Consider the following 25,212-nt stretch of genomic DNA (forward strand, 5'->3'; position numbering starts at 1 on the left):
CCTTTGGCTAGTTCTAGTTTTCTTTTTGCTATAATAAAACAATAATAGTAAGTATAGTGCTTTCAGGGAGTTCTTTAAGGTGATCTAATTCATTATCAACCCTAAGGGGGTAGTGGGAACACTCAAATTTCTAGTCAACTGGTCAGAACTGAGAGTGGCCTATAAACACCCAAATTTATGGCTAACGTGTGAAGTGAGGGCAGGATTGTGGAGGATTATGCTCTTAACCTGTGAAATTTGACCTAACTCCAGGTAGTTGGTATCAGAAGTCATTACAAATATTACAGATACTACCAAGAAAATGTCCCAACCAGATCATATTATACTGAATGCCACACGACAACTCAACACGTCCTATTAAACTTTTAGTATCTCACTCTTTAAAGAAGCCTCAGGGGAGTCCAGCTGGCTCAGTTGATAGAATGTGGGACTCTTGATCTCAGAGTTGTGAGTTTGAAACCTAAATTAGGTGTAGAGATTACTTAAAAAACATAAAATCTTGGGGCATGTGGATGGCTCAGTCAGGCATCTGACTTCTGATTTCAGCTCAGGGCATTATCTCAGGGTTGTGAGATCAAGCCCCATGACAGGCTCTGTGTTCAGCATGGAGTCTGCTTGTCCCTCTCCCTTCCCCTGTCCACTTCTCCTCAATCTCTACAAGGGTGCAAGCCCTGCTCTCGCTCTCTCTTTATAAAGTAAATAAATAAAATCTTTAAAATAAATAAAGTTGCAAAAGGTTAAGGATCATCAGATATATTTTGATGAAACAAAGAGGGATGCCTGGGTGGATCAGCAGTTGAGCATCTGCCTTCAGCTCAGGTTGTGATCATGGTCCAGGAATCGAGTCCCCACATTAGGCTCCTGCTTCTCTCTCTGCCTATTTCTCTGCCTCTCTCTGTGTGTCTCTCATGTATAAATAAATAAAATCTTAAAAAACAAAAAAACATTTCAAAAAGCCTACCATTGGGGTGGCTTAGTGGCTTAGTCAGTTAAGTATCTGCCTTTGGCTAGGTCATGATCCTGTGGTCCTGGGATCAGGCCCCATGTCAGGCTCCCTGCTCGGTGGGGAGTCTGCTTCTCCCTCTCTGCTGCTCCCCCTGCTTTTGCTATCTCTCTGTCAAATAAATAAATAAAGCCTTAAAAAAAAAACCTATCACTGATAATCTTTGAGAAATAAAAAAGCTCTTAGATATTAAAAATATAAAAAAATTAAAAATATGAGAGAAAATGAAAAGCTCCATAGAGTTGAAAATGGTAAATATCTCAAAAAATAAAGCAAAAAGATAGTGAGATGAAAATTGGAGAGTCAATAAAGGAAAATTCAAGGATCAGTTCCGAAGGCCCAAATGCTGAAAAACAGAATTTCAGAAAGAAAGGATGAAAACAATAGGGCAGAAGAAGTCAAATAAATAATTTAAGAAAAATATCCCCAAATTGAAGAATGTAAGTTTCAGGATTTAAATTTAAAGTACCCACTGAGGCTCTCTCCTCATCTCCAAAATCATGGCAGGTGGGACAGGGACATTCCAAAGATTTTCATCTTCACTAGTGCCCAGAGTTACTTTGGACCCTGGGACTGGCCACTGATATACAGCTATACTGAAATCACAATTTTTTGAATGACAGGAATCAAATGCCCCTTAGGGTACAGTAATCCAACACTGGAATCTTCTTTTCCAACATGATTAATTTTGATGACACAAAAGATAAAGTGCTGGTGTTTCTCAAGCTGCAACCTGAAATAATTGCCAATCAGAATCTACATAACAACATTCTTTATCTATGTTAGAATCACCTATAAATTCCTTTCCCAAGCAAGCAGCAAGGTAAGTATTTGCACCAATGTTGTTAGAGGATCAGGAATGGAGCAGAAATTTTAGTCCCAAACAACAGAATCTTTTGAGTAATCTAGAAAGCTGGGTTGGGTATAGTTCTATGAAAATCAGACACTAACTTGTCAAAATTGAATCATAAGAATATAACATAGTCAGTATTCCTACACAAATTAATGAGTTCCAGTTTTGGATAAAACAAGCACATCATGGAAATAAATAGATTAGTGAAGAAAGAACCAATTATTTTAAAGAATTATTTGAAACAGCTCCAAGAGTTGTAATTGATAAGTAGCTATATATCAGTCTTTTGATAAAGGTACTTTAGGATTCAATTTTCACGGATTTAGTTCCATTTAGTTCCATCATGACTTGGAAAATAAAGAATCATGATTTGACAAGCAGAGTCCCAGAGAGTGAAAGAGTAGGAGACTGTATTTTGTCTGGTCCCAGGAATTCAGCTAGATAGCTATCAAATTATTCTGAACACCTGCAAACTCAACGGGAGATCTAAGAAAAAAATTGCTGCAATTCTACAAATAGGAAGGCATCCACTTTCTGCAAAGTCTCTTCTCATTTGTTTAGTGTATATTTCTCTGGGGTCGCTGTTGCCATTTTAGTATTTTGTTCTCTTGTTCATCTATTCTTCTCTAGACAGAATGACAGGACAGAAACACTCCCCTCAAAAAACAGAATAAGAGGCAGTACTGACTGAAGGAACTAATCAGTATGGACATAAGATATCAGAAGTAGAGTTCAGAATAACGATTATAACAATTATTTCTTCAAGCTGGGCTTGAAAAAAGCATAAAAAACACTAGAGAATTCGTTTCTGGAGAAATAAAAGAACTAAAATCTAATTAAAGTGAAATCAAAAGGGCTATTAATGAGATGCAATAAAAATGGAGGCTCCACCTACTAGGATAAATGAGGCAGGAGAGAGAATTAGTGATAAAGACAAAATGATGGAGAATAAAGAAGCTGAGAAAAAGAGAGATAAACAACTACTGGATCATGAGGGGAGATTTTTAGAGATAAGTGACACCATAAAGCAAAACAATATTAGAATAATTCGGACCCCAGAAGAAGAGGAAAGGAAGGAGGGGAGAAGGTATACTAGCCCAATTTATAGCTGAGAACTTCCCTAATCTGATGAAGGAAACAGGCATTTAAGTCCAGGAGACACAGAGAACCCCCACTTCAAAATCCATAAAAATAAGTTAACGCGGGACACCTGGGTGACTCGGCAGTTGGGCGCCTGCCTTTGGCCCAGGTCGTGATCCTGGGATCCAGGATTGAGTCCAGCATCGGGCTCCCTGTGAGGAGCCTGCTTCTCCCTCTGCCCATGTCTCTGCCTCTCTCTCTCTATCTCTCATGAATAAATAAATAAATCTTAAAAAAAAATAGGTCAATGCTTCAACATATGATAGTGAAACCCACAAATCTCAGAGACAAAGAGAAAATCCTAAAAGCAGCTCTGGACAAGAGGTCCATAATCTACAAGGGTAGAAACAGTAAACTGGCAAGAGATCTATCCACAGAGATCTGGCAGGCCAGAAAGGACTGACATGATAGATTCAGGGTGCTAAATGAGAAAAACATGCAGCTAATATACTTTATCCAGCAATGCTATCATTCAAAATAGAAGGAGAAATAAAAAGCTTCCAGGACAAACAGAATCTGAAAGAATTTTGTGATCACTAAACCAGCCCTACAAGAAATATTAAAGGGGGTCCTTTAAGCAAACAGAGAGCCCAAAAGGAACATAGACCAGAAAGGAACAGACACAATATACAAAAACAATGACTTTACAGGTAATACAATGGCACTAAATTCATATCTTTCAGTAGTTACTCTGAATGTAAATGGGCAAAGACACAGGGTGTAAGATTAGATAAAAAAAAAAAAAAGCAAAAGCAAGACCCAGGGGCACCTGGATGGCTCAGTCAGTTAAGTGTCTACCCTCAGCTATGTCATGATCCCAGGATCTTGGAATCAAACCCCATATCAGGCTCCCTTCTCCCTCTGCCCCTCTCCTGGCTCATGCTTTCTCTCTCTCTCTCAAATATATAAATAAAATATTTTTTAAAAAGTCAAGACCCATCAATATGCTGACTGCAAGATACTCAATTTAGACCCAAAGACACCTCCAGAGTGAAAGTGAGGGGGTGGAAAACCACACATTATGCTAATGGACATCAAAAGAAAGCTAGGTAGCAATCCTTATATCAGACAAATTGCATTTTATTTTTAAAGATTTTCATTTATTTATTCGTGAGAGACACAGAGAGAAAGAGAGGCAGAGACACAGGCAGAGGGAGAAGCAGGCTCCATGCAGGGAGCCCAACACAGGACTCGATCCCGGGTCTCCAGGATCACACCCTGGGCCGAAGGCGGTGCTAAACCACCGAGCCACCAGGGATGCCTGACAAATTAGATGTTAAACCAAAGACTGTAATAAAAGATGATGAAGGACACTATATCATAATTTATGGGCCTATCCAATAAGATCTAACAATTATAAATATTTATGCTTAACACGGGAGCACCAATTATATAAACCAATTAATAACAAAATTAAAGAAACACATTAATAATAATACAGTTATAGCAGGGGACTTTAACACCCCCCTTACTCCAATGGACTGATCATCTACACATAAGATCAACAAGGAAACAAGGACATTGAATGACACCCTGAACCAGATGGACTTCATATATATTCAGAGCATTATATCTTTTTTTTTTTTTTAATATTTTATTTACTTATTCAGGAGAGACACACACACACAGAGAGAGAGAGAGAGAGAGAAAGACAGGCAGAGGGAGAAGCAGGCTCCATGCAGGGAGCCCAACGCTGGACTGGATCCTGGGTCTCCAGAATCATGCTCTGGGTCAAAAGCAGTGTGTTTATGCTGAGCCACTCTGGGCTGTCCCCAGAGCATTCCATTCTAATGCAACAGAATACACATTCTTCTCAAGGGCACATGGTACATTCTCCAGAATAGATCACATACTGGGTCACAAATCAAGTCTCAACCAGTACCAAAAGATTAGGATCATTCCCTGCATATTTTCAAACCAAAATGCTTTGAAACTGGAACTCAATCACAATACATGGAGGTTAAAGAGCATCCTACCAAAGAATGAATAGGTCAATCAGGAAATTAAAGAATTTACAAAGTTCATGGAAATAAATGAAAATGAAAACGCAACTGTTCAAAACCTTTGGGATACAGCAACGGTGGTTCTAAGAGAGAAGTATATAGCAATATAAGCCTTTCTCAAAAACCAAGAAAGGTCTCAAATGCAGAACCTAACCTTACACCTAAAGGAGCTGGAGAAATAACAGCAAATAAAGCCTAAACCCAGCAGGAGAAGAGAATTAATAAGGATTAGAGAAGAAATCAATGAAATAGAAACCAAAAGAATAGTACAACTGATCAATGAAACTAGGAGCTGGTTCTTTGAAAGAATTAATAAGATAGAAAAACCCCTTGCCAGACTTATAAAAGTAAAAGAGAAAGGACCCAAATAAATAAAATCATGAATGAAAGAAGAGAGATCACAATCAACATCAAAGAAATACAAACAATTATAAGAACATATTATGAGAAACCACATGCCAACAAATTAGGCAATCGGGAAGAAATTGATGCACTTCTAGAGACTATATACAAACTACCAAAGCTGAAACAGGAAGAAATAGAAAACCTGAACAGAGCCATAACCAGCAAGGAAATTGAAGCAGTAATCAAAAATATCCCAACAAGAGTCTAGGGCCAGATGGCTTCCCAGGGGAATTCTACCAAACATCGAAGAAGAATTAATACCTATTCTTCTGAAGCTGTTTCAAATAATAGAAAACGAAAGAAAACTTCCAAATTCATGAGGCCAGCATTACCTTGATCCCAAAACCAAAGACACCACCAAAAAGAATTACAGATCAATATCCCTGATGAACATGGATATAAAAATTCTCACCAAGATACTAGCCAATAGGATCCAACAGCACATTAAAAGGATCATTCACCAAGACCAAGTGGGATTTATTCCTGGGCTGCAAGAGTGGTTCAACATCTGCAAATCAATGTGATATACTACATTAATAAAAGAAAGGACAAGAACCATATGATCCTCTCAACAGATGCAGAAAAAGCATTTGACAAAGTACAAACCTTTCTTGATTAAAACTCTCACAGTGTAAGGATAGAGGGAACATACTTCAATATCATAAAAGCTATATACGAAAAGATAATATCATTCTCATTGGGGAAAGACTGAGAGCTTTTCCCCTAAGGTCAGGAACATGACAGGGCTGTCCACTCTCACCACTATTGTTCAACATAGTACTAGAAATCCTAGCCTCAACAATCAGACAACAAATAGAAATAAATCAGCAAAGAAGTCAGACTCTCTTTGCAGATGACATCATACTGTATGTGGAAAACCCAAAAGACTCCACCTGAAAATTGCTAGAACTTATACAGGAATTCAGCAGTGGCAGGATATAAAATCAATGCACAGAAATCAGTTGCATTTTATATACTAACAATGAGACAAAAGAAAGAGAAATTAAGGAGTAGATCCCATTTATAATTGTACCCAAAACAATAAGATACCTAGGAATAAACCTAACCAAAGAGGCAAAGGATCTGTATCCAGAAAACTATAGATCACTCATCAAAGAAACTGAGGAAGACACAAAGAGATGGAAAAACATTTCATGCTCATGGATTAAAAGAACAAATATTGTTACAACGTCTATGTTACCTAGAGCAATCTACACATTGAATGCAATTCCTATCAAAATACCTTCAACTTTTTTCACAGAGCTGTAACAAACAATCCTGAAATTTGTGTGGAACCAGAAAAGAGCCCAAATAGACAAAGGAATGTTGAAAAAGAAAAACCAAAGCCAGTGGCATAATTCCAGACTTCAAACTCTATTACAAAGCTGTAATCATCAAGACAGTATGGAACTGGCACAAAAACAGAAACACAGATCAACAGAACAGAATAGAGAACCCAGAAATGGACCCTCAACTCTAGAGTCAACTTATCTTCGACAAAGTAGGAAAGAATATCCAAAGAAAAAAAGACAGTCTCTTCAACAAATGGTGTTGGGAAAATTGGACAGCCACAGGCAGAAAAATGAAACTGGACCTCACACCATACATAAAAATAGACTCAAAATGTATAAAAGACCTAAATGTGAGACAGGAAGCCATCAAAATCCTACAGAACACAGGCAGCAACCTCTGTGACCTCAGCCACAACAACTGCTTGCTAGACACATCTCCAAAGGCAAAAATTACTACTGGGGCTTCATCAAGATAAAAAGCTTTTGCACAGCAAAGGAAACAGTTTACAAAATCAAAAGACAACAGACAGAATGGGAGGAAGTATTCGCAAATGTCTTAAAGGGCTAGTATCCAAAATCTATAAAGAACTTACAAATTCAACACCCAAAGAACAAATAATCCAGTCAAGAAGAAATAGGCACAATATACGGACAGATATTTCTCCAAAAAAGACATACAAATGGCCAACAGACACATGAAAAAATGCTCACTCAAAATCATTGGCAACAGGGAGATACAAATCAAAATCACAATGAGATACCACCTCACATGGGTCCAAATAGCTACAATTAACAAGTTGGGAAACAACAGATGTTGACAAGGATGTGGAGAAAGGGGAATCCTCTTATACTGTTGGCGGGAAAGCAAGCTGGTGCAGCCAATCTGGAAAACTGTGTGGAGGTTCCTCAAAAAGCTGAAAATAGAGCTACCCTATGACCCAGCAATTGCACTACTGGGTATTTACCCCCAAAGATACAAATGTAATGATCGGAAGGGGCAGCAATGTCCACAACAGCCAAACTATGGAAAGAGCCTAGATGTCTACTGACAGATGAATGGATAAAGAAGATGCAGTATACACGCATGCACACACACACTGGAATATTACTCAGCCGTCAGAAAATGAAATCTTGTCATTTGCAATGACACAGATGGAACTAAAGGGTACAACATTAAGTAAAATAAGTCAGTCAAAGAAAGACAATTATATGATCTCACTCATATGTGGAGTTTAAGAAACAAAACGAGGATCATAGGGGAAGGGAGGGAAAAATAAAACAAGACAAAATCAGAGAAGGAGACAAACCATAAGAGACTCTTAACTATAGGAAACAAATTGAGGATTGCTGGAGGGTAGGGAGTGGGGGGATAGGGTAACTGGGTGATGGACGTTAAGGATGCCATGGGATATAATGAGCACTAGGTTTGTTTTGTTTTAAGATTTTACTTATTTATTCATGAGAGACACAGATGCAGGAACATAGGCAGAGGGAGAAGCAGACTCCCTGTAGAGAGCCCAATGTGGGACTCGATCCCGGGACCCTAGAATCATGCCCTGAGCCCAAGGCAGATGCTCAACCACTGAGCCACCCACATGCCCCAAGCACTGGGTATTATATAAGACTGATGAATCCCTGAATTACTTCTGAACCTAATAATACACTAAATTGAGTTTAAATTTTAAAAAAATTTTAAATAAATTTTAAAAAATCAAATCAAATCATGACTTGATGGTTACAAACAAAATATATCCTTCACAAGTAGCAGGGTTTACTTAAGATGTATATTTAACATGGATACATCTTAGAAATACAAACTTTTAAGAAAGTTAAACTTTCATCTCTAGTAAATACTTTTCTCAAAACAGAATTACTAAAAAAAAAAAAAACATAATTACTTTTGCAGGCGGACAGGGAAAAACAAAAACCTAATACACTAACAGTTTATCTACGTAGAGGTAATGCATTCTTTTGAAAGAATGTTCATTTTATTCAAATTAGCATATTAAAGTAATTGAAATAGAAAAAGTCTTAGTTCTATACTTGATTATTCTTTGACATCTACAGAGAGGTTAAGTAAGTGACCATTTTTAGTAGTTCCAAAAAATTCTATTCTAGAGGAACCTGGGTGGCTCAGTCAGCTAAGTGTCCAACTCTTGATTTTGGCTCAGATGACCTGATGATCATGACGATCTCAAGGTTATGAGATCAAGCCCCAGATTAGGCTCCCAGCTCAGTTAGGAAGTCTGCTTGAGATTCTTTAAATAAATAAAAAAGAAAAAAAAAGTCTATTCTTTTCAAAATATATAGTAATTTTCTATTTGTTCCCAATATTATTTCAGTATTAAACTTTTTTGTAACAATGATGAAATGTAAAATAAACCTTGTACTATGATTACATCACTGGTAACATCATGCAACACACTAAATGAGTGAATAGATATGAGAACCATAATTGATAATATTTATATGGCATTAAGGCCACCTCTATTAGATAAATATTAGGCCAAGGGTAAAAATAAAATAGACTTTCTGCAATTCTTATTTTTTCTTCTACTAATTTTCATGAAATTTATATTTGCAAGGTATTTGCATAAAGGTGTAATATATCATCTGGTAGAAAAAGTGAAAAAGTGATATAACAGGTATTATTAGAGTTATAGCAGTTGAAAAGTCTGAAAACATTCTGGCTATATTGCTAAGGTATAATTATGTTTTAAAAATTGATATATTTTGGTTTTAGGAATTTCATAACAGGAACAGTATATCCTTATTGGAAGCAGCTGACTTGGTGGAGACCACTCGGGATGTTGTAGGTGATACGTGGAGACAAACATAGCATGATCATTATCCCGAGTCATGAATGTTACATCTCTTAGATATCATAAGTACTGGTAAAAAACAAACAAAACAAACAAACAAAAAAAAAACTTTTGAGATTTGGGGGAAAATAAATAAAGTGCCCACTGAGGTCCCGGCACATGTATGAAAGAAATCCATACCAGGGACATCATCTGGAAAAATTTCAGAACAGTATTATGGGATAAAGATCACACAAACTTCCAAAAAGTAAGTCATATAAAGGATGAAGAATCAGAACAGCATTAGAGTCTCAAAAAGAGCACCAGAAGCTAAGGAGGAAAAAAAAGAAAAAAGCCTTTAAAAATCCAAGGGCGGGGATCCCTGGGTGGCTCAGCAGTTTAGCGCCTGCCTTGGGCCCAGGGCGCGATCCTGGAGTCCGGGGATCGAGTTCCGCGTCGGGATCCCGGCATGGAGCCTGCTTCTCCCTCCTCCTGTGTCTCTGCCTCTCTCTCTCTCTCTATGTCTATCATAAATAAATAAATAAATAAATACATCTTAAAAAAAATAAAAATCCAAGGGGAAACTATCTCCAAACTAGGATTCTATACTCGGTCAAATTTTCAATTAAGCATGAAGATAGAAGGATAAAAAGATCTTTTCAGATATACAAGGAATCAAAACTTTGACTTCCTTTATACCTTTCTGAGGAAACTACAAGGATCTGTACCTCTAAAATGTGGGAGTCACTAATAAAGAAGAAGCCACAGGATTCTAGGGAATAGGAGATCCAAAAACAAGAAAGGTAAAGGGAGGTAGGTCCAGGATGATTGTGGAGTAAGATCCCGGAATAATTCATCTCCACAAGCCTAGAGAAGAAATAGTCCAAACAAGAACAGAACAGAAGGCTCTAGGAAAGATTTCAAGATAAAGAATGTGATGAAATAGCTAATGTGTCTGAATATACTGGGAGAAGACTGAACTGTGGGAAGTTAGGGTAGAAAACTAGGCAAAGAAACAAAAATCAGTACTTACTAATTCTAGAGGGGAAAATAAAGTTATACATGAAAAGAAAAGTAATAATGTATTACATGGCTCAGTAATGAACATAATTAATACTAACAATGCAAATACTGAATATTGTTCTAACAAAATTATTATGGGAAGATGGCAGGACTAGAACGACGTGTGTGTGAAAGCAGCCTCAGGTGGGTGGGATACAATTTTGGATTAAAAAAAAAAAAAAAAAAAAGCTGGGCAGCCCCAGTGGCGCAGCAGTTTAGCGCCGCCTGCAGCCCAGGGCATGATCCTGGAGACCCTGGATCGAGTCCCACGTCAGGCTCTCTGTATGATGCCTGCTTCTCCCTCTGCCTGTGTCTCTGCCTCTCTCTCTCTCTCTCTCTGTCTCTATGAATAAATAAACAAAATCTTTAAAAAAAAAAAAAAAAAAGCTGAACCCTCACCCTGCACAGTGGGGAAATATTTGAAAAATCAAGAAGCAGCTCATATAGCATGTTATTTAGAGATATAAATAAGTCAAATTAAATAATTTTAAATGACTGGCTCTAAGGAATGGGAAATTTAAGGACTGTTGGGGATGGGAAGAACTACCCTTTTAAATTACCAGACTCAACACATTTTGAGTCTTTAAATACGTACATGTATAACAAAAAAAAAAAAAAAAAAAAAAAAACCAAAACACTGAAATAGAGAAAATGCCCACACACTCATATACAAAGTGTTCTCTTGTCTCTCTCTCTTTTTTTTTTTTTTTTTTAAGTCTTGAAGGCAAGAAAGAACTTCATAACATGCATAGAGACCTTAAAACACAGCAGGAAGGGGCTCCTGGGTGGCTCAGTCAGTTAAGCATCTGCCTTTGGCTCAGGGTCCTGGGATCAAGCCCTGTGTGGGGCTCCCTGCTCAGCAGGGAGTCTGTTTCTCCCTCTTCCTTTAACCCTTACCCTTACTCATGCACGCATTCTCTCTCTCTCAAATAAATAAATAAAATCTTTAAAAAAAAAACCCCAAAATACAAAAAATACACAGCAGGAAAAAACACAGCAGGAACTCATGATGTGAAGGGGAGAATGGCAACTAAACAATGTTTAAGAAACAAATCAACTAAATGTTGATACAGGTAAATGTTGCTTCTTAAGAACTGATAAATGTTATATAATTGCTGGTCTATATTGGCACAATTGGAAAAACGTAAATAACAGCTAGGTTTTTTTAAGATTTTATTTGTTTATTTGACAGAAAGAGAGCATAAGTAGGGAGAGTGGCAGGAAGAGGGAGAGTTGGAGAAGCAAGCTCCCTGCTGAGCAAGGAGCTTGATTCGGGGCTTGATCCCAGGACCCTAGGATCACGACCTGAGCCAAAGGCAAGCACTTAACCAACTGAGCCACCCAGGCACCCCTGAACTAGCTATTATTATAATGCCTTTATAATTGCGTACTAAAAGGTCATTTTTTGAGAGATACATATGGAAATATCTAGCAGTGAAATGTCACAATTTCTACTATTTAACTGGTCTTTAAAAATTAGACAAAACAAATTTTGTAACATGTTAATAATTGTTAAATCTAGGCAACAGATATATGGGTATTTATCATAGTTTCTATTTTTCCATACATTTTAAACTTTTCATAATAAAAAGTCAAGAAAAATTTGCTTTGGAAAGACCTATGCATGAAGTAACGAACTAGATTTCCTTCCATAACTATCTTTAAATGGGGTAGGTTGATGAGGAGAAAATCAGGAAGATTCTATGGTTATCTTACCATATCCTGCCATAGAAGCACCATTCTCAGCATCCACTGTGTTCTTATTTTCCTCTGCTAGAGCTTTAACATATCTTTTGCTCAAGTCTAGTATTTGTTCACGTAACTTGACACTGCTTTGATGTCTTGGTTGTTGAAAAGTATAGTGCAGTAACATCAATCCCCAAATGAGTCCGAATACAAGCAACAGTAAACTCAATTTCTGGGACATGGTTTTTCTTGAGATTGTAAAAATCATTTCTGATGAAGCAAACACACTCAACTGAAGAACGATGACTAGATGTATGCCGTCAATCAAGACTTTTGAAAAAAAAATCTCCTTCTCTAATATTGTATATTCTTCATCTTCAGCAAGTTTGCTCCAACTCTCAATTAACTCTGTAAAATTGAGGAGAGAAAAGGTAATTAGTCCTAACCTATACTAGTAACAGGACAATGACAAACTTAAGAAGATATTCTATAAATCATTGTGATTTGAAACTGTATGATCTTCTTTGACAACTTGCTCTCCAGCACTATGCAAGCTTCTAGGTCTTTTATTAGTTTCATTTACATTGCTCTTCAACAATTTAAACTAGACATAAACGCCAATGAATTGAAGTGTGACCGTGGTCACAAAACTCTTTGAATGACTTGTCATTTGTAACTAAATCTTATTTGTAATAAGATTTATAGGAGTCTATTCAAATACAGGTTTCCAACCTAAATGTCTAAAACCTATTCCTCTTCCTCCTCTTCCTTTAAAAAAAAAAAAGGAGATACCAAAGTGAAAGTTAGAATATGAGGAAAGGTGAAATAGTCTGGGAAATCAAAATCCCACAATATAATTAAGTGTGACAATATTTGGAAATGTCACTAGATAATATTACTAATGGCAACAAGATCATCTCGAGCATCCAACCTAAAATGAGAAGTTACAGTCTCTAAGCTTATACTTCTAAATTTATGCCAGACATAATGAGAAGTGCTAAAACAGTTCAAAAAATTTCCCTGTATTTCCAAATCTGCAATTCTAAATTTTAAATGATACCAGAATGTACTTTTATAATTTAAAGAAAAATTGAAAGATTATACTTAAAAAAAAAGATAAAGGTGATGACAATCATGAAATCTAGAAAGACCTAGACAGTAATGTATATGGATCACTAAAGTGTCCAGCAAAGAAAACTCTTCAATTATACCCAATGGAGTTAAATTCTTTATGTAGAAATACATCCAGAGTCAAAAATTGCATTTCATAGCTTAATAAAAATAATCCTTAAAATTTTTTTAACTTCCTGCAGTATGAGCAAATTAAAGATATACTGATTTTAATCTGCTTAATAGGGTATAATCACATAGCCAAACTAGTAAAATCTAGTTTGAGGATAAGACCAGAAATGAATAAAGGCTAACTGTGCAGAGCATTTAATCACTTTTAACAGATGTTTACTGAGCTGACATATAAGCTAAGCAAGAGAGAAACTAGGGTTCCATGGTCTAAAATTCTGCTTTATAGCACAGGTGCTTTTAAATCTTTTTTTAAACAAAAAATAAAGAGTATCTTTTAATATCTTACGTGAAAAATCAAAATACAAAATTTTGTAATGAAACTTCTCTAGATGTGTTGAGATATGTGTAAGCAGGGGATCTTCTACCCTGGCAATTCACTTGTCCAGTTTAGAAAAGTCCCTCTCTTTCTTCCACCTACCCTGCCATCCAGTCCCTGATATACTAGTAATAAATTCTGGGTCTCAGAGGTTTGAAGAACACCCATCTACTCTTGTTGAAGTGCGCCCATCCTCACTACACTAACGGAATATATTAATTACTATAATAAAGTAATAACTATATTAAAAAATAAGAATTAACTGCCTTTTCAATTTTTCTTCTACTTCTACTTATTTCTTTAGTTACCATACAATGAATGATGTTATTGAAATACTACTATTAATATCAATACTGTATTACTGAACTTTACTTAACAAAGTCAAGTAAACATAACCTAGTATTTTTTCTACAGATATTTTGAGTTCAGAAAATGGAAGTCTGGAAGCCCAAGAAAATTTTAAAAGAGTTATTTTGCATAAGTATATTAAATATATTTTTCCTTTAGAAATACTTTACTGGCTCCTATGTCTTTTCAAGTCTGACCTGTGTGCTACATGATCTGACCTAGCACCCAGTAGATGGACCAACGGGGTATCTGCCCTGAAGCTGTCACAACAGAGTTCTATAGCTGGCATGACAACAAAACCAGAATAGTGACATTAAGAACACAGACTCCTAGGTATTTTGGCAAATAAAGGTTAAAATCATGGCCTGGAAAGTTTTAGGTCACTATATATATTCAAGGCCAAAACCAGAGGCAAAGAGAGTACTTTAGTTAAATAACAGCCTTACTACAATCACTTACTTCGCACCAGATTCTGGCTTAAGCTCCTTATATGAATTAACTCATTAAATCTTCACAACTCCCACATTAATAGTGTTTTCACTCAACAAGTGAAAAAAACTGAGGCAAAGAAGTTAATTTGTCCAAGGTCATACAACTGGATAGTGGTAGAGATAGGATTCAAAGCTCAAACCCTGAACCTCTGCTCCTCTTCTGTAGCAATAGCAAAAAAACAGAAACAGCAGAAACTATAGCCATAAACAACTACTGAGTTCTTATCAAATGAAGGAAATACTTCACAACAGCTATTTCATTCACTATTTGCAATGACCTCAAAACCTGGAAAAACCTGCCTAAGAGTTTTACCTAGGCCATGGACCTCACTTGCCTGAACTCTGGCAAGAGCTACAAGCCCACAAGCTCGGAATCTATAACTCCATTCAGGGTCTGCCTATTTCTTTAGAAAAGGTCCTTAAACCCAGCCCTACTAGAATTCATAGGTTTTACAAAACTCCAAATGACAACCCCCAGACTGTAATGGCTTTAGACAGAGAACAAGAGATCCAGGAAGGGAGGTGAGTTGAGACAGGGAGTGTTTCTCAGGGTGGGAGGCCTAAAAATAAGTAACGAGCCCCTTATTGCTCTATATTAACTATATACTAGCTGACTATTAAATTCAGAAAAGAGGCCTACATGAAAGGTTTTCATAGAGGTGCCCACGTGGCTCAGTTGGTTAAATGTCTGCCCTCAGCTCAGGTCACCATACCAGGGTACTGGGATCAAGCCCCATGTTGGGCTCCCTGCTCTGCTTGGAGCCTGCTTCTCCCTCCACCCTCTCTCTCTCAAATAAATAAATAAAATCTTAAAAAAAAAAAAAAAAAAAAAAAACAAAGGTCTTCATAGCCTTGACTCAAAATCAAGAGTCAGATGTTTAACTGACTGAGCCACCCAGGTACCCCAAGAAATTAAGCGTTTAACAGGAAAAGGGTTTGTTTTTGAGAATAGCAAAGAAGTGAGAAGTTGGGAGCCATTATCCCTCTCTATACTAGGGAACTATAAAAGGACACCAAGGAATAAAGTGAGCTACTAAGGAGAAAAGGCACCCTGGAGCCTTCTCCAAGTTAAAAAGATGGCCTGGAGCCAGCAGCTAATACCTGACAAAGGGCTGAGCAGTTCAAAGGCCCATGAGGGTTCTCTGAAGCAATCCAAGAGGGTCTGAAAACTATTATAAAGGTTCATTTCCACAAGTAATTCCAAGCAAGACCAGCAGAGGTGACTAAGATTCCCAAAAGGATATAAACATGCCTTTGGCATCTTCTCAGAATGCTTCACATTAAACTCACCTGAAGAGTTTTTTTTTTTTTTTAATCCCCATGCCAGGTCATACCCCATACCAATTAAATTAGCATGTCTAGGGAGAGGGAGCCAGGAATCCATCTTGTTATGCTTTTGTTTTGTTTTGTTTTGTTTTGTTTTGTTTTGTTTTGTTTTTAAGAGCCCTAAGTTAGGGGCCCCTGGGTGGCTCAGGTCATGACCCCAGAGCCCCACGTGGGCTTCCTATTCAATGGGGAGCATGCTTCTCCCTCTCCCGCTCTCTCATGCTCACTCTCTCTCTCTCACATAAATAAATAAATAAATAAATAAATAAATAAATAAATAAATAAATAAATAAATAAATAAATACTTTTAAAATGCACCCTAGGTTATTTTAATGTGCAGCAAAAAATGGGAACCCCTCGCCAAATCTCAAATTTCTTCATGACGCAGCAATGAGAGTTACTGGTAGGACCACTAAATTCAATGGTACAAGTCAGTGCATCAGGAGTGACAGAGGCTTCTTACCTGGACCTACCTATAATGACCCTAAAGGGAAGGAAAAAGGAGCAGGAAAAAACAGTATCTTTGCCATAACCCAAGTCATTCCTGCCAGGGTAAGTAAGCTAAGCCCTACATTTACTAGACAGAAGTAGAAGGAGAGTGAAAACAATTTCTTCTGGAATCACTTTAGTCCCTGCGATCAATATGAATATATTGTTGTGTTCCCTGAAAGATATTTTGTTATGCCACATAGAAAGAAAAAGGCAGACAAGATTTTAATTGTTTAGCAACTAAAGGCAAGTTATTTTAGTATTTTTAAAGAGAAATTATTCTTAGACTCAATCTCTACAAAAGAAAAAGAAAAAAAAAGGGAGGGTTTAATATCTCCTTTCTGTGCAACATTCAAAGCTGCAAGTGAGAGAGGAACTTGTACTCTGAACTTCCCCATTTTTTCCTTCAGTTTCAAGTACTGGTTCAAGCTCCTGGAAGGCCACCTAGGTCATCACAAGGGAAATAACAACTAGACCTAAAAGATCTTACTGGTCCAAGCTCCTGGAAGGCCACCTAGGTCATCACAAGGGAAATAACAACTAGACCTAAAAGATCTGCATTGTCGCCCATGGCTTATGGCTACAATCGAGCACAGTATTTATTAGAGTCCTTGCTCGACCAAAATAGTGTACAATCTGAAAACTTTTAATCCCAATTTCTAGACCACCATATTAACTGTCTATTACTGACTAAAAAGTCAAACTTCAAATTTGGCCCAAGTAGTTTTTAAAGGCCAAAATCAAATCATCGATACCTTCATCATCGTTACTTTGACCTAAGATACACTCTTAAATATATACATTTTTAACGATTTATTTATTTGACAGAGAGAGCGCACGCACAAGCAGGGAGAGTGGCAGAGAGAGAGGGAGAAGCCAGCTCCCTGCTTAAATGACTGAGCCACACAGTTGCCCCAGACTCCTAAATATATTTAGGATTCCCAGGGGAAAGCTCTCATGCAATGGCAGAAATTACAAATGATATTAATGTATATGGCCCAAAACAGAAGAATGAAGGAGAGGAGACACACTTAAGATGAAGTTATCTATAGAGCACTAGATCTTCTGAAGAGGCAATGGAGTGTGGTCCAAGTATCATCATCTCCAATTGGATTCCTGCAGCTGTTTCAAGTGGTTTCCCAGATTTCTCTCCAACCCCACTTCAAGCCACTGTCCTCAGAGCAGACAAAATATTCTTTTAAAAACAAGCCACACAAAACATGAGAGACACCTAACTCTGGGAAACAAACAAGGGGTAGTGGAAAGGGAGGTGGGCAGGGGGGTTGGGGTGACTTGGTGATGGGCACTGAAGGGGGCACTTGGCGGGATGAACACTGGGTGTTATGTTAAATGTTGGCAAATTGAACTCTAATAAAATAATTTTAAAAATAAAAATAAAAACAAGTCACAGGGGTGTCTGGTGGCTCAGTCACTTAAGCATCTGCCTACAGCTCAGGTCATGATCCCAGGGTCCGGGGATGGAGCCCCCGAGTTGGGCTCCCTGAAGAGCGAGGAGCCTGCTTCTCTGTCTCCTCCCTGCTTGTGCTCTCTGTTGCTATCTCTCTCTCTATCTCTCTCTCTCAAATAAATAAATAAAATATTTTTTAAAATAAATAAAACGGATCCCTGGGTGGCTCAGCGGTTTGGCGCCTGCCTTTGGCCCAGGGCGTGATCCTGGAGACCCAGGATCGAGTCCCATGTCGGGCTCCCTGCATGGAGCCTGCTTCTCCCTCTGCCTGTGTCTGCCTCTCTCTCTCTCTCTCTCTCTCTCTCTCTGTCTACCATGAATAAATAAATAAAATTTAAATAAATAAATAAATACAAGTCACAATTTCAATAGTCACAATTCCAATGGTTCTCAGAGGAGATATGTAAATGAACAACAAGCACATTGAAAGATGTACAAATTACTAGTCATTAGGGAAATACAAACTAAAGCCACAATGAGATACCACTTCATACCCATTATTAGGATGATAGAAAAGGCATCAGAGTATACCACCCCAAAGTATGTATCCCACTGTGGTTTAAGGATTATTTGGAACTGAAGATAGCTAAGAAACAGTAGACGCAGGAAGCATTCCTTGCCTTGCTCTCCCCATTTCCACCTAAAACCAAGATATGAATTTCCCATCAGAAAGGTGATAACTAAAAAAAAAAAAAAAAAAGTGACAACTAAAAAATAAATAAATAAATAAAATTAAAAGAAAAAAAGAAAGGTGACAACTGGGGATCCCGGATCCCTGGGTGGCTCAGCGGTTTACTGCTTGCCTTCGGCCCAGGGCATAACCCTGGAGTCCCAGGATTGAATCCCACATCAGGCTCCCTGCATGGAGCCTGCCGCTTCCTCTGCCTGTGTGTGTCTCTGACTCTCTCTGTGTCTCTCATGAATAACTAAATAAAAATCTTAAAAAAAAAAAAGAAGAAGAAAGAGAAAGAAGAAAGAAAGAAAGAAAGAAAGAAAGAAAGAAAGAAAGAAAGAAGAAAGAAAAAAGGAAGAAAGAAAAAAGGAAGAAAGGAAGAAAGAAAGAAAGAAGAAAGAAAGAAAGAAGAAAGAAAGAAGAAAGAAAGAAAGAAAGAAAGAAAGAAAGAAAGAAAGAAAGAAAGAAAGAAAGAAAGAGGGAAAGAAAGAAAGAAAGATGACAACTGGGGCACCTAGGTGGCTCAGTGGTTGTGTGTCTGCCTTTGACTCAAGTCATGATCCCAGGTTCTGGGATTGAGTCTCACATCGGGCTCCTGGCCAAGAGGCTGCTTCTCCCTCTGCCTGTGTCTCTGCCTCTCTCTCTGTGTCACTCACGAATAAATAAATAAAATCTTTAAGAAAGAAAGAGAGAGAGAGAGAGAGAGAGAGAGAAAGGAAGGAAGGAAGGAAGGAAGGGAGGGAGGGAGGGAGGGAGGGAGGGGACAACATTCTCATCATGGTAGACAGGGAGTTGATGTTCAGACAAATCCGTACAAACACATTTTAAACAACCCTTACCTTCCATTAGTTTCCTCCATAAATTACCTTCTCACAATTTACTGCCTCTAGAAGCTAAAACTCCTTTTCTTTTGTCTTATCAGATCTTCACAATTTACGGCTCTTTGTCTAAATGACATATAAGTTCTCATGCCTACCTGCTTCTTTAGTTTTCATTTCATTTTCTGTAATGCCCCTCATTTGCATATGAAATAAACCTTTTCCCCCAGTTAATCTGGCTTTTGGCAGTTTAATTTGCAAAGCCCCAGGTATTGAACCTAAAAAGGTAGAGGATAAAAAAATTTTTCTTTCCTCTATAACATTTATCAAAAAAACAAAACAAAACAAAAAAACAAGTGTATGGTAGATGTGGAGAAATTCAAACTCTTGTGGACTGCTGACAGGAATGAGAAATGGTGCAGCCATTATGGGAAACAGTATGTCCTCAAAAAATTAAACACAAAATTACCAAGATCTCACAATTCCACTTCTAGGTATAATCAAAAAAGAATTGAAAGCAAGGCCTCAGAGGTATTTGTGCACCTATATATTCACTGCAGCATCATTCAACAATAGCCAAAAGGTAGAAACAACCCAAGTATCCAAAAAATGAACAGATAAAATGCAGTATATACATACAATGGAATATTATTCAGTTTTAAATGAGAATAAAACTCTGATACAAGCTACAACATTAACTTTTAAAGATATCAATATTAAGGGGTGCCTGGCTGGCTCAATCGGTGGAGCATGTAACTCTTAATCTCGGGGTCATGAGTTCAAGCCCCATGTAGGTCATGGAGCCTACTTTAAATATATGTGTATGTGCGTGTATATATATCATAATAAGTTAATAAATCAGACACAGAAAGACAAATATTGTATGATTCCACTTAATATAGGTACTTAACAGTTAGATACATAGAAACAGAGAGTAGAATGGTAGTTACCAGGGGCTAGGGGTGAGAATCGGAGAAGAGAGCTATCGTTTAAAATTTAGGGTACAGGGCAGCCCCGATGGCGAAGCGATTTAGCGCCGCCTGCAGCCCAGGGCGTGATCCTGGAGACCCAGGATCGAGTCCCACGTCGGACTCCCTGCATGGAGCCCGCTTCTCCCTCTGCCTGTGTCTCTGCCTGTGTCTCTGCCTGTGTCTCTCTCTCTCTCTCTCTCTCTCTGAATGAATAAATAAATAAATCTTTAAAAAAATAAAAATAAAAAAAATAAAGTTTAGGGTACAGAGTTTTACCCTGGGATGATGAAAAAGTTCTGGAGATGTGTAATAGTGATGGTTGTACAAGAATGTGAACATACTTAATGCCACTGAACTACACACTTAAATATGGTTAAATTGGTACATTTTATGTTTGTATTTTTTACCACACACAAAGTCATATATCACTCTCCTGCTTAAAAACCTTTCAACAGGGGATCCCTGAGTGGCTCAGCAGTTTAGTGCCTGCCTTCGACTCAGGGCGTGATCCTGGAGTCCTGGGATCGAGTCCCACATCGGGCTCCCTGCGTGGAGCCTGCTTCTCTCTCTGCTTGTGTCTCTGTGTCTCTGTGTCTCTCATGAATAAATAAATAAGTCTTTAAAAGAAAAAAAAAAACCCTTCAACAGTTTCCCACTGCACTTAAAATAAAATGAAAAGTCTTCATCAGGCCACAAGGCCCTGCAAAACCTGACTTTGGCCCTTATCTCTTGTCCTAATCTCACACCACTTCCACCTTGCTCACTGTGCTACAGCCACACTAGGCAAGACAAACCAAATTCTTTCTGACCTCAGGATCTATATACCACTGCTATTCACCTGCCTGGGGTGTTCTCCCTGTACCTAGTTCCTTTTCATTTTTTAGTATTATTTAGCTCAAATGTTGCCTCTTCAAAAAGAAGAAGCACTCCCACTCCTGCCCCACCTCCAGCCTCAAGGTACTCCATACGAAATTACATATTCTATCTTTAAAACCTTGAGCAAGTTATTTTATCTCCCTAGACCCCGATGTCCTCATTTATATAATGGGGACAAAAGTAGCTACCTAATACTGGTAAAGATAAATGACACCTCACACTATTCAATATACACTCATCTTTATTATTAGTGTCAGGCACTACTGCAGCAATGCCAGTAATTCTTGATAATCTGAGTTAACACAGATGTTTTATTAGACCCAAATAAAACTCCTCTGATTAGCTCTCATGGCCCTCCAATAATCCAGTCCCCAAAGGCAAATTTATTTCCCATCAGTCACAAAAATATCTCCCCAGTCAAGCCAGCCTTCTCACTGCCTTATATGATAGTAATAACATCTTACATTTATATTATTTTTATTTATGAAGAATGTTTCCTTACATTCTCTTATTCAGTTAGTTAATAGCTATCAGCAAGGTCTGAATAAGTTTCTCAGAATTTGCAGAAAACATGAAATATTTCATTGGTACTAGTCACTGAAGAATTATCCAGTCCTAAAAGATGATATAATGGCATACTGTTGATGAGAAGAGTCCATCTTCCAAATAGCCTAAAATGAGACTAGAGTATCTGTTTAAATGTTACCTTAGCCAGAAGGATTACAAAACCTCATCACCTTACCCTAGTCCACACTCATTCTCTCTTACAGCACATTACTTTATATGAGCTGATTTCACACATCATCTTCTCATCCAGTCATGAGCCCTGTCTCCTCAATCCCATGTTCCTAAGGGCAAGAGTAACCTCCCCTACACTACTGCCACAACTCCCACAGAGCTCTGTGGGCAATCAGTAAGGATATTTATAGTTTACTTTAAGCACACTCCCTGAGTCTAACCCCACCTTCTCCCAAGCAACAATGACTTCCCAGCAATGTTTTGGGGTGGGGGAAGGTAAAGAGGCAGAGAGATGGAAATTTCGAGATAAAATTAAAGTATCTTTAATCATCCATTTTGGGGCTTGATGAACCTAAGAAGATATCTAATCCAATCCCCTGACATATCAAATGTAATAAAACCCGGGTATCTTGACTAAAATGAGACAGTTAATGGCAGAAACTATATAGATCTAGAAGACAGATCCTGACTCACTATTTAGGTTTTTCTCTATACCATACTACTTTCTTTACCTCCACTAGGAAGGCTAGGTTTATAAATACTGGATTAACTATAATATTAAATGAAGCTTATTCTCTTTTGCTTTAAAAGAACATAACCAGAGGGTGCCTGGGTGGCTTATTTAGTTAAGCATCTAAGGCTAGGGGAGGAGGTAGGGCATGTCTTGGAATCCAGCCCTCCATCCTCCCCCTTCCCCCACTACTCAGCAGGGAGTCTGCTTCTCCCTTGCCCCTCCCCCCAACCTATCTCTCACTCTCTCTCAAATACATAAATAAAATCCAAAAAAAAGGAAAAAAGAACATAACCAGAAAACAGTAATAGCAGTTTAGAGCTATGATCTTAAAATTCTGAAAATATATGCTTGGACTATTGATTAAATTATCAAGTAGGCACATTAAAATTTCAAATACACTTTATTATCATAAATCAAAGTATTACACAGTTGCTACAATAAGTTTTTAAGAAATCTTAAAAACTTAGCTTAGCTTTTTTTACATAATAAAAAAAACAACACAAAAATATGAAGTAAAGCAAAGATAAATACAAGATCTTCTAGATGAAGACATCTTCACAATGATCAGCAGGCACTGATAAGAAAAAACATATTTCCAGAAAAAAGAATTTGGGGGTAGGGGAGGGCTACATAAAGGCCTAGGCTCAGGAACAACCTTTACTATATGAAGTTTCATTTAAAGCATAAAAGAACTCAGTTTATTCATTCATTTGCTCACTTATTCATTCACAATATTTATTGCAGTACCTACTATGTGCCAGAAACTAGAGATGTGAAAGGTGAAAACAAGACAGGATTCTTTTTCTTAATGACAATTATGTTTCAGCCAGAGTGGGACAATAATCAAGCAAACACAGAAACAAGCTCATTTCAACTTGTCATAAACTGCTATGTAGAAACTAAACAGGGTGACATGAGGATATCTGAGGAGTCTACGTGAAATATCAGGTCAAGGAAGGCCCTCTAAGGAGGTCTGATCTGAGAAAGAAGAGGAAATAAAGTCTGGTTCCAATTTCTCTCCAACTAAAACCTTTAGAATTCTTTTCTGACCAGAATCTTGGGAGCAGGCAGTAAATTCCTTATTCCTAGGTCTTCTTAGTACAAATAAATGGAAATGGGAGGGGATCCCAATCCCCAGCATGGAATGGCCTGGTTTGGAGAAATCGTCCAAAGTGAACAGAAGGAAATCCACAAGCAAAAAGTTTTGTGTTCCCTTTTCTTATGAGAATGGCAGTTCACTGTTCAGTAATATACAGGAATAGTAATAATCTGATATGGTGATCCTTGCACAGAAAAATATATAAATATTTTCCTATTAACGTTTTCTAATAATACGAAGAAGGTAATGTGGTAAGATGGGGTATCGGATAAAATCTAGGTAGTTCTTTAATGCCACTTAACAAATAGCTAACATGCAAACAACTAGGTATTTAAGCTATTTTTCAGTGGTTTCTCCCTAGCCAGGAATGTGAAGACAAATAGTTTAGTTCAACATTATTACTATAGTCAAGGCAGAGGTTCACCCTCATTTTAAAGAAAAGGAGAGTGAAGGACAAAGAGGATTAATGACTACCTGGTGGCAAACAAATGGGGGGAAATTGGGCATCCAAACTTTCAGCACAGGACTCCTGTGTTTTTCTAAAGCAAAGAACAAAAATCAACCTAACAGTCTGCAAATGGCACTTAAAAAAAAAAAAAGGTAAAATAGAAACTATCAAAGTAGACTGTACACACTACAGATTTTGTTTTATGTCAGTTTTCTTTCAGTTATATACCTATATTTTTTTTCTTACACAGACACATGCGTGCACACAAACACACTTGTGTTATCTATGGAGTCTTGACATAAAAATATCTCTTGCTATGGGTTGCAGTCAAAAACTTTAAAAACACTTTATACCACACTGCCTGTCTTGAAATACTTGGGTTTTTCTTTTAATGCAAACATTGCAATTAGCAACATGAAAAATATTAATAATAGATAGTAATCTATCTAAAAAAAATTTTCCCTTCAAATCCTGTTTTTGCATTTTTCAGTGCTGCTTCCTGTGCTTGTTCATGACTATAGTTAAAGTAGCTATTAAACAGTGTGCTCGCTTTGGTGGCACATATACTACAGTAGCTGTAACAGCAAAAGCAGCAACTAGCAAGGAGAGAAGCTCTCACGCAGCCAAAGGTCCTACAGGAGATCAGAGCCTAATAGTCTCCCAAGGAATTTACAGTTAGAGAAGCAGATATTCTGTACAAAAAAAACCCACAGTATGTTCACCAGAGCTCAGAGGTTCAGACAGTTCTCTACAAAAAAAATTCAGAAATAAGTCCTCCACAGACTTGACCTCGGAATGTAATTTCAGGGAGAAAGGCCCATTTTTAAAATATTTTTTCTACACAATATTGCCCAAAGTTAATATCTAGGGGGAAAAAAATAACAGATACAGCCATTCTCTCCTAATTAGGTCTAAGATTTAAAATGTGAACTGCCTTGAGAGAAACTACACTAAAATTCCAGCTAAGATACAGAAACATATATTGAGATATCAGATCATCTTTAGATGGTATACTTGGGAGAAAAGAGAGAAGTTAATAGCTCTAGAGAGTACAAAGATGTAAGAAAATGGGTAAAGTAATTCAGGGTTA

General features: G+C 37.5%; 1 protein-coding gene across 11 annotated transcripts in view; it reads right to left on the bottom strand.

Annotated features, from left to right (window-relative positions):
* Positions 1–25,212, bottom strand: part of CCDC126 (coiled-coil domain containing 126) — a 105,989-nt gene that overhangs the window by 18,125 nt on the left and 62,652 nt on the right. For 10 of the 11 annotated variants that reach the window (XM_072783774.1, XM_072783768.1, XM_072783771.1 and 7 more), the window contains one exon: positions 12,276–12,653. In XM_072783774.1, the coding sequence (XP_072639875.1) occupies positions 12,276–12,513 (238 nt within the window). In that variant the 5' untranslated portion in view covers positions 12,514–12,653. Of the gene's footprint in view, positions 1–12,275; positions 12,654–14,408; positions 14,491–25,212 lie in introns of those variants that run through there. The other variant, XM_072783776.1, reaches the window with a different exon arrangement.

The sequence above is a fragment of the Canis lupus genome, chromosome 18, assembly GCF_048164855.1.
Source record: "Canis lupus baileyi chromosome 18, mCanLup2.hap1, whole genome shotgun sequence".
Lineage (NCBI taxonomy): Eukaryota > Metazoa > Chordata > Mammalia > Carnivora > Canidae > Canis > Canis lupus.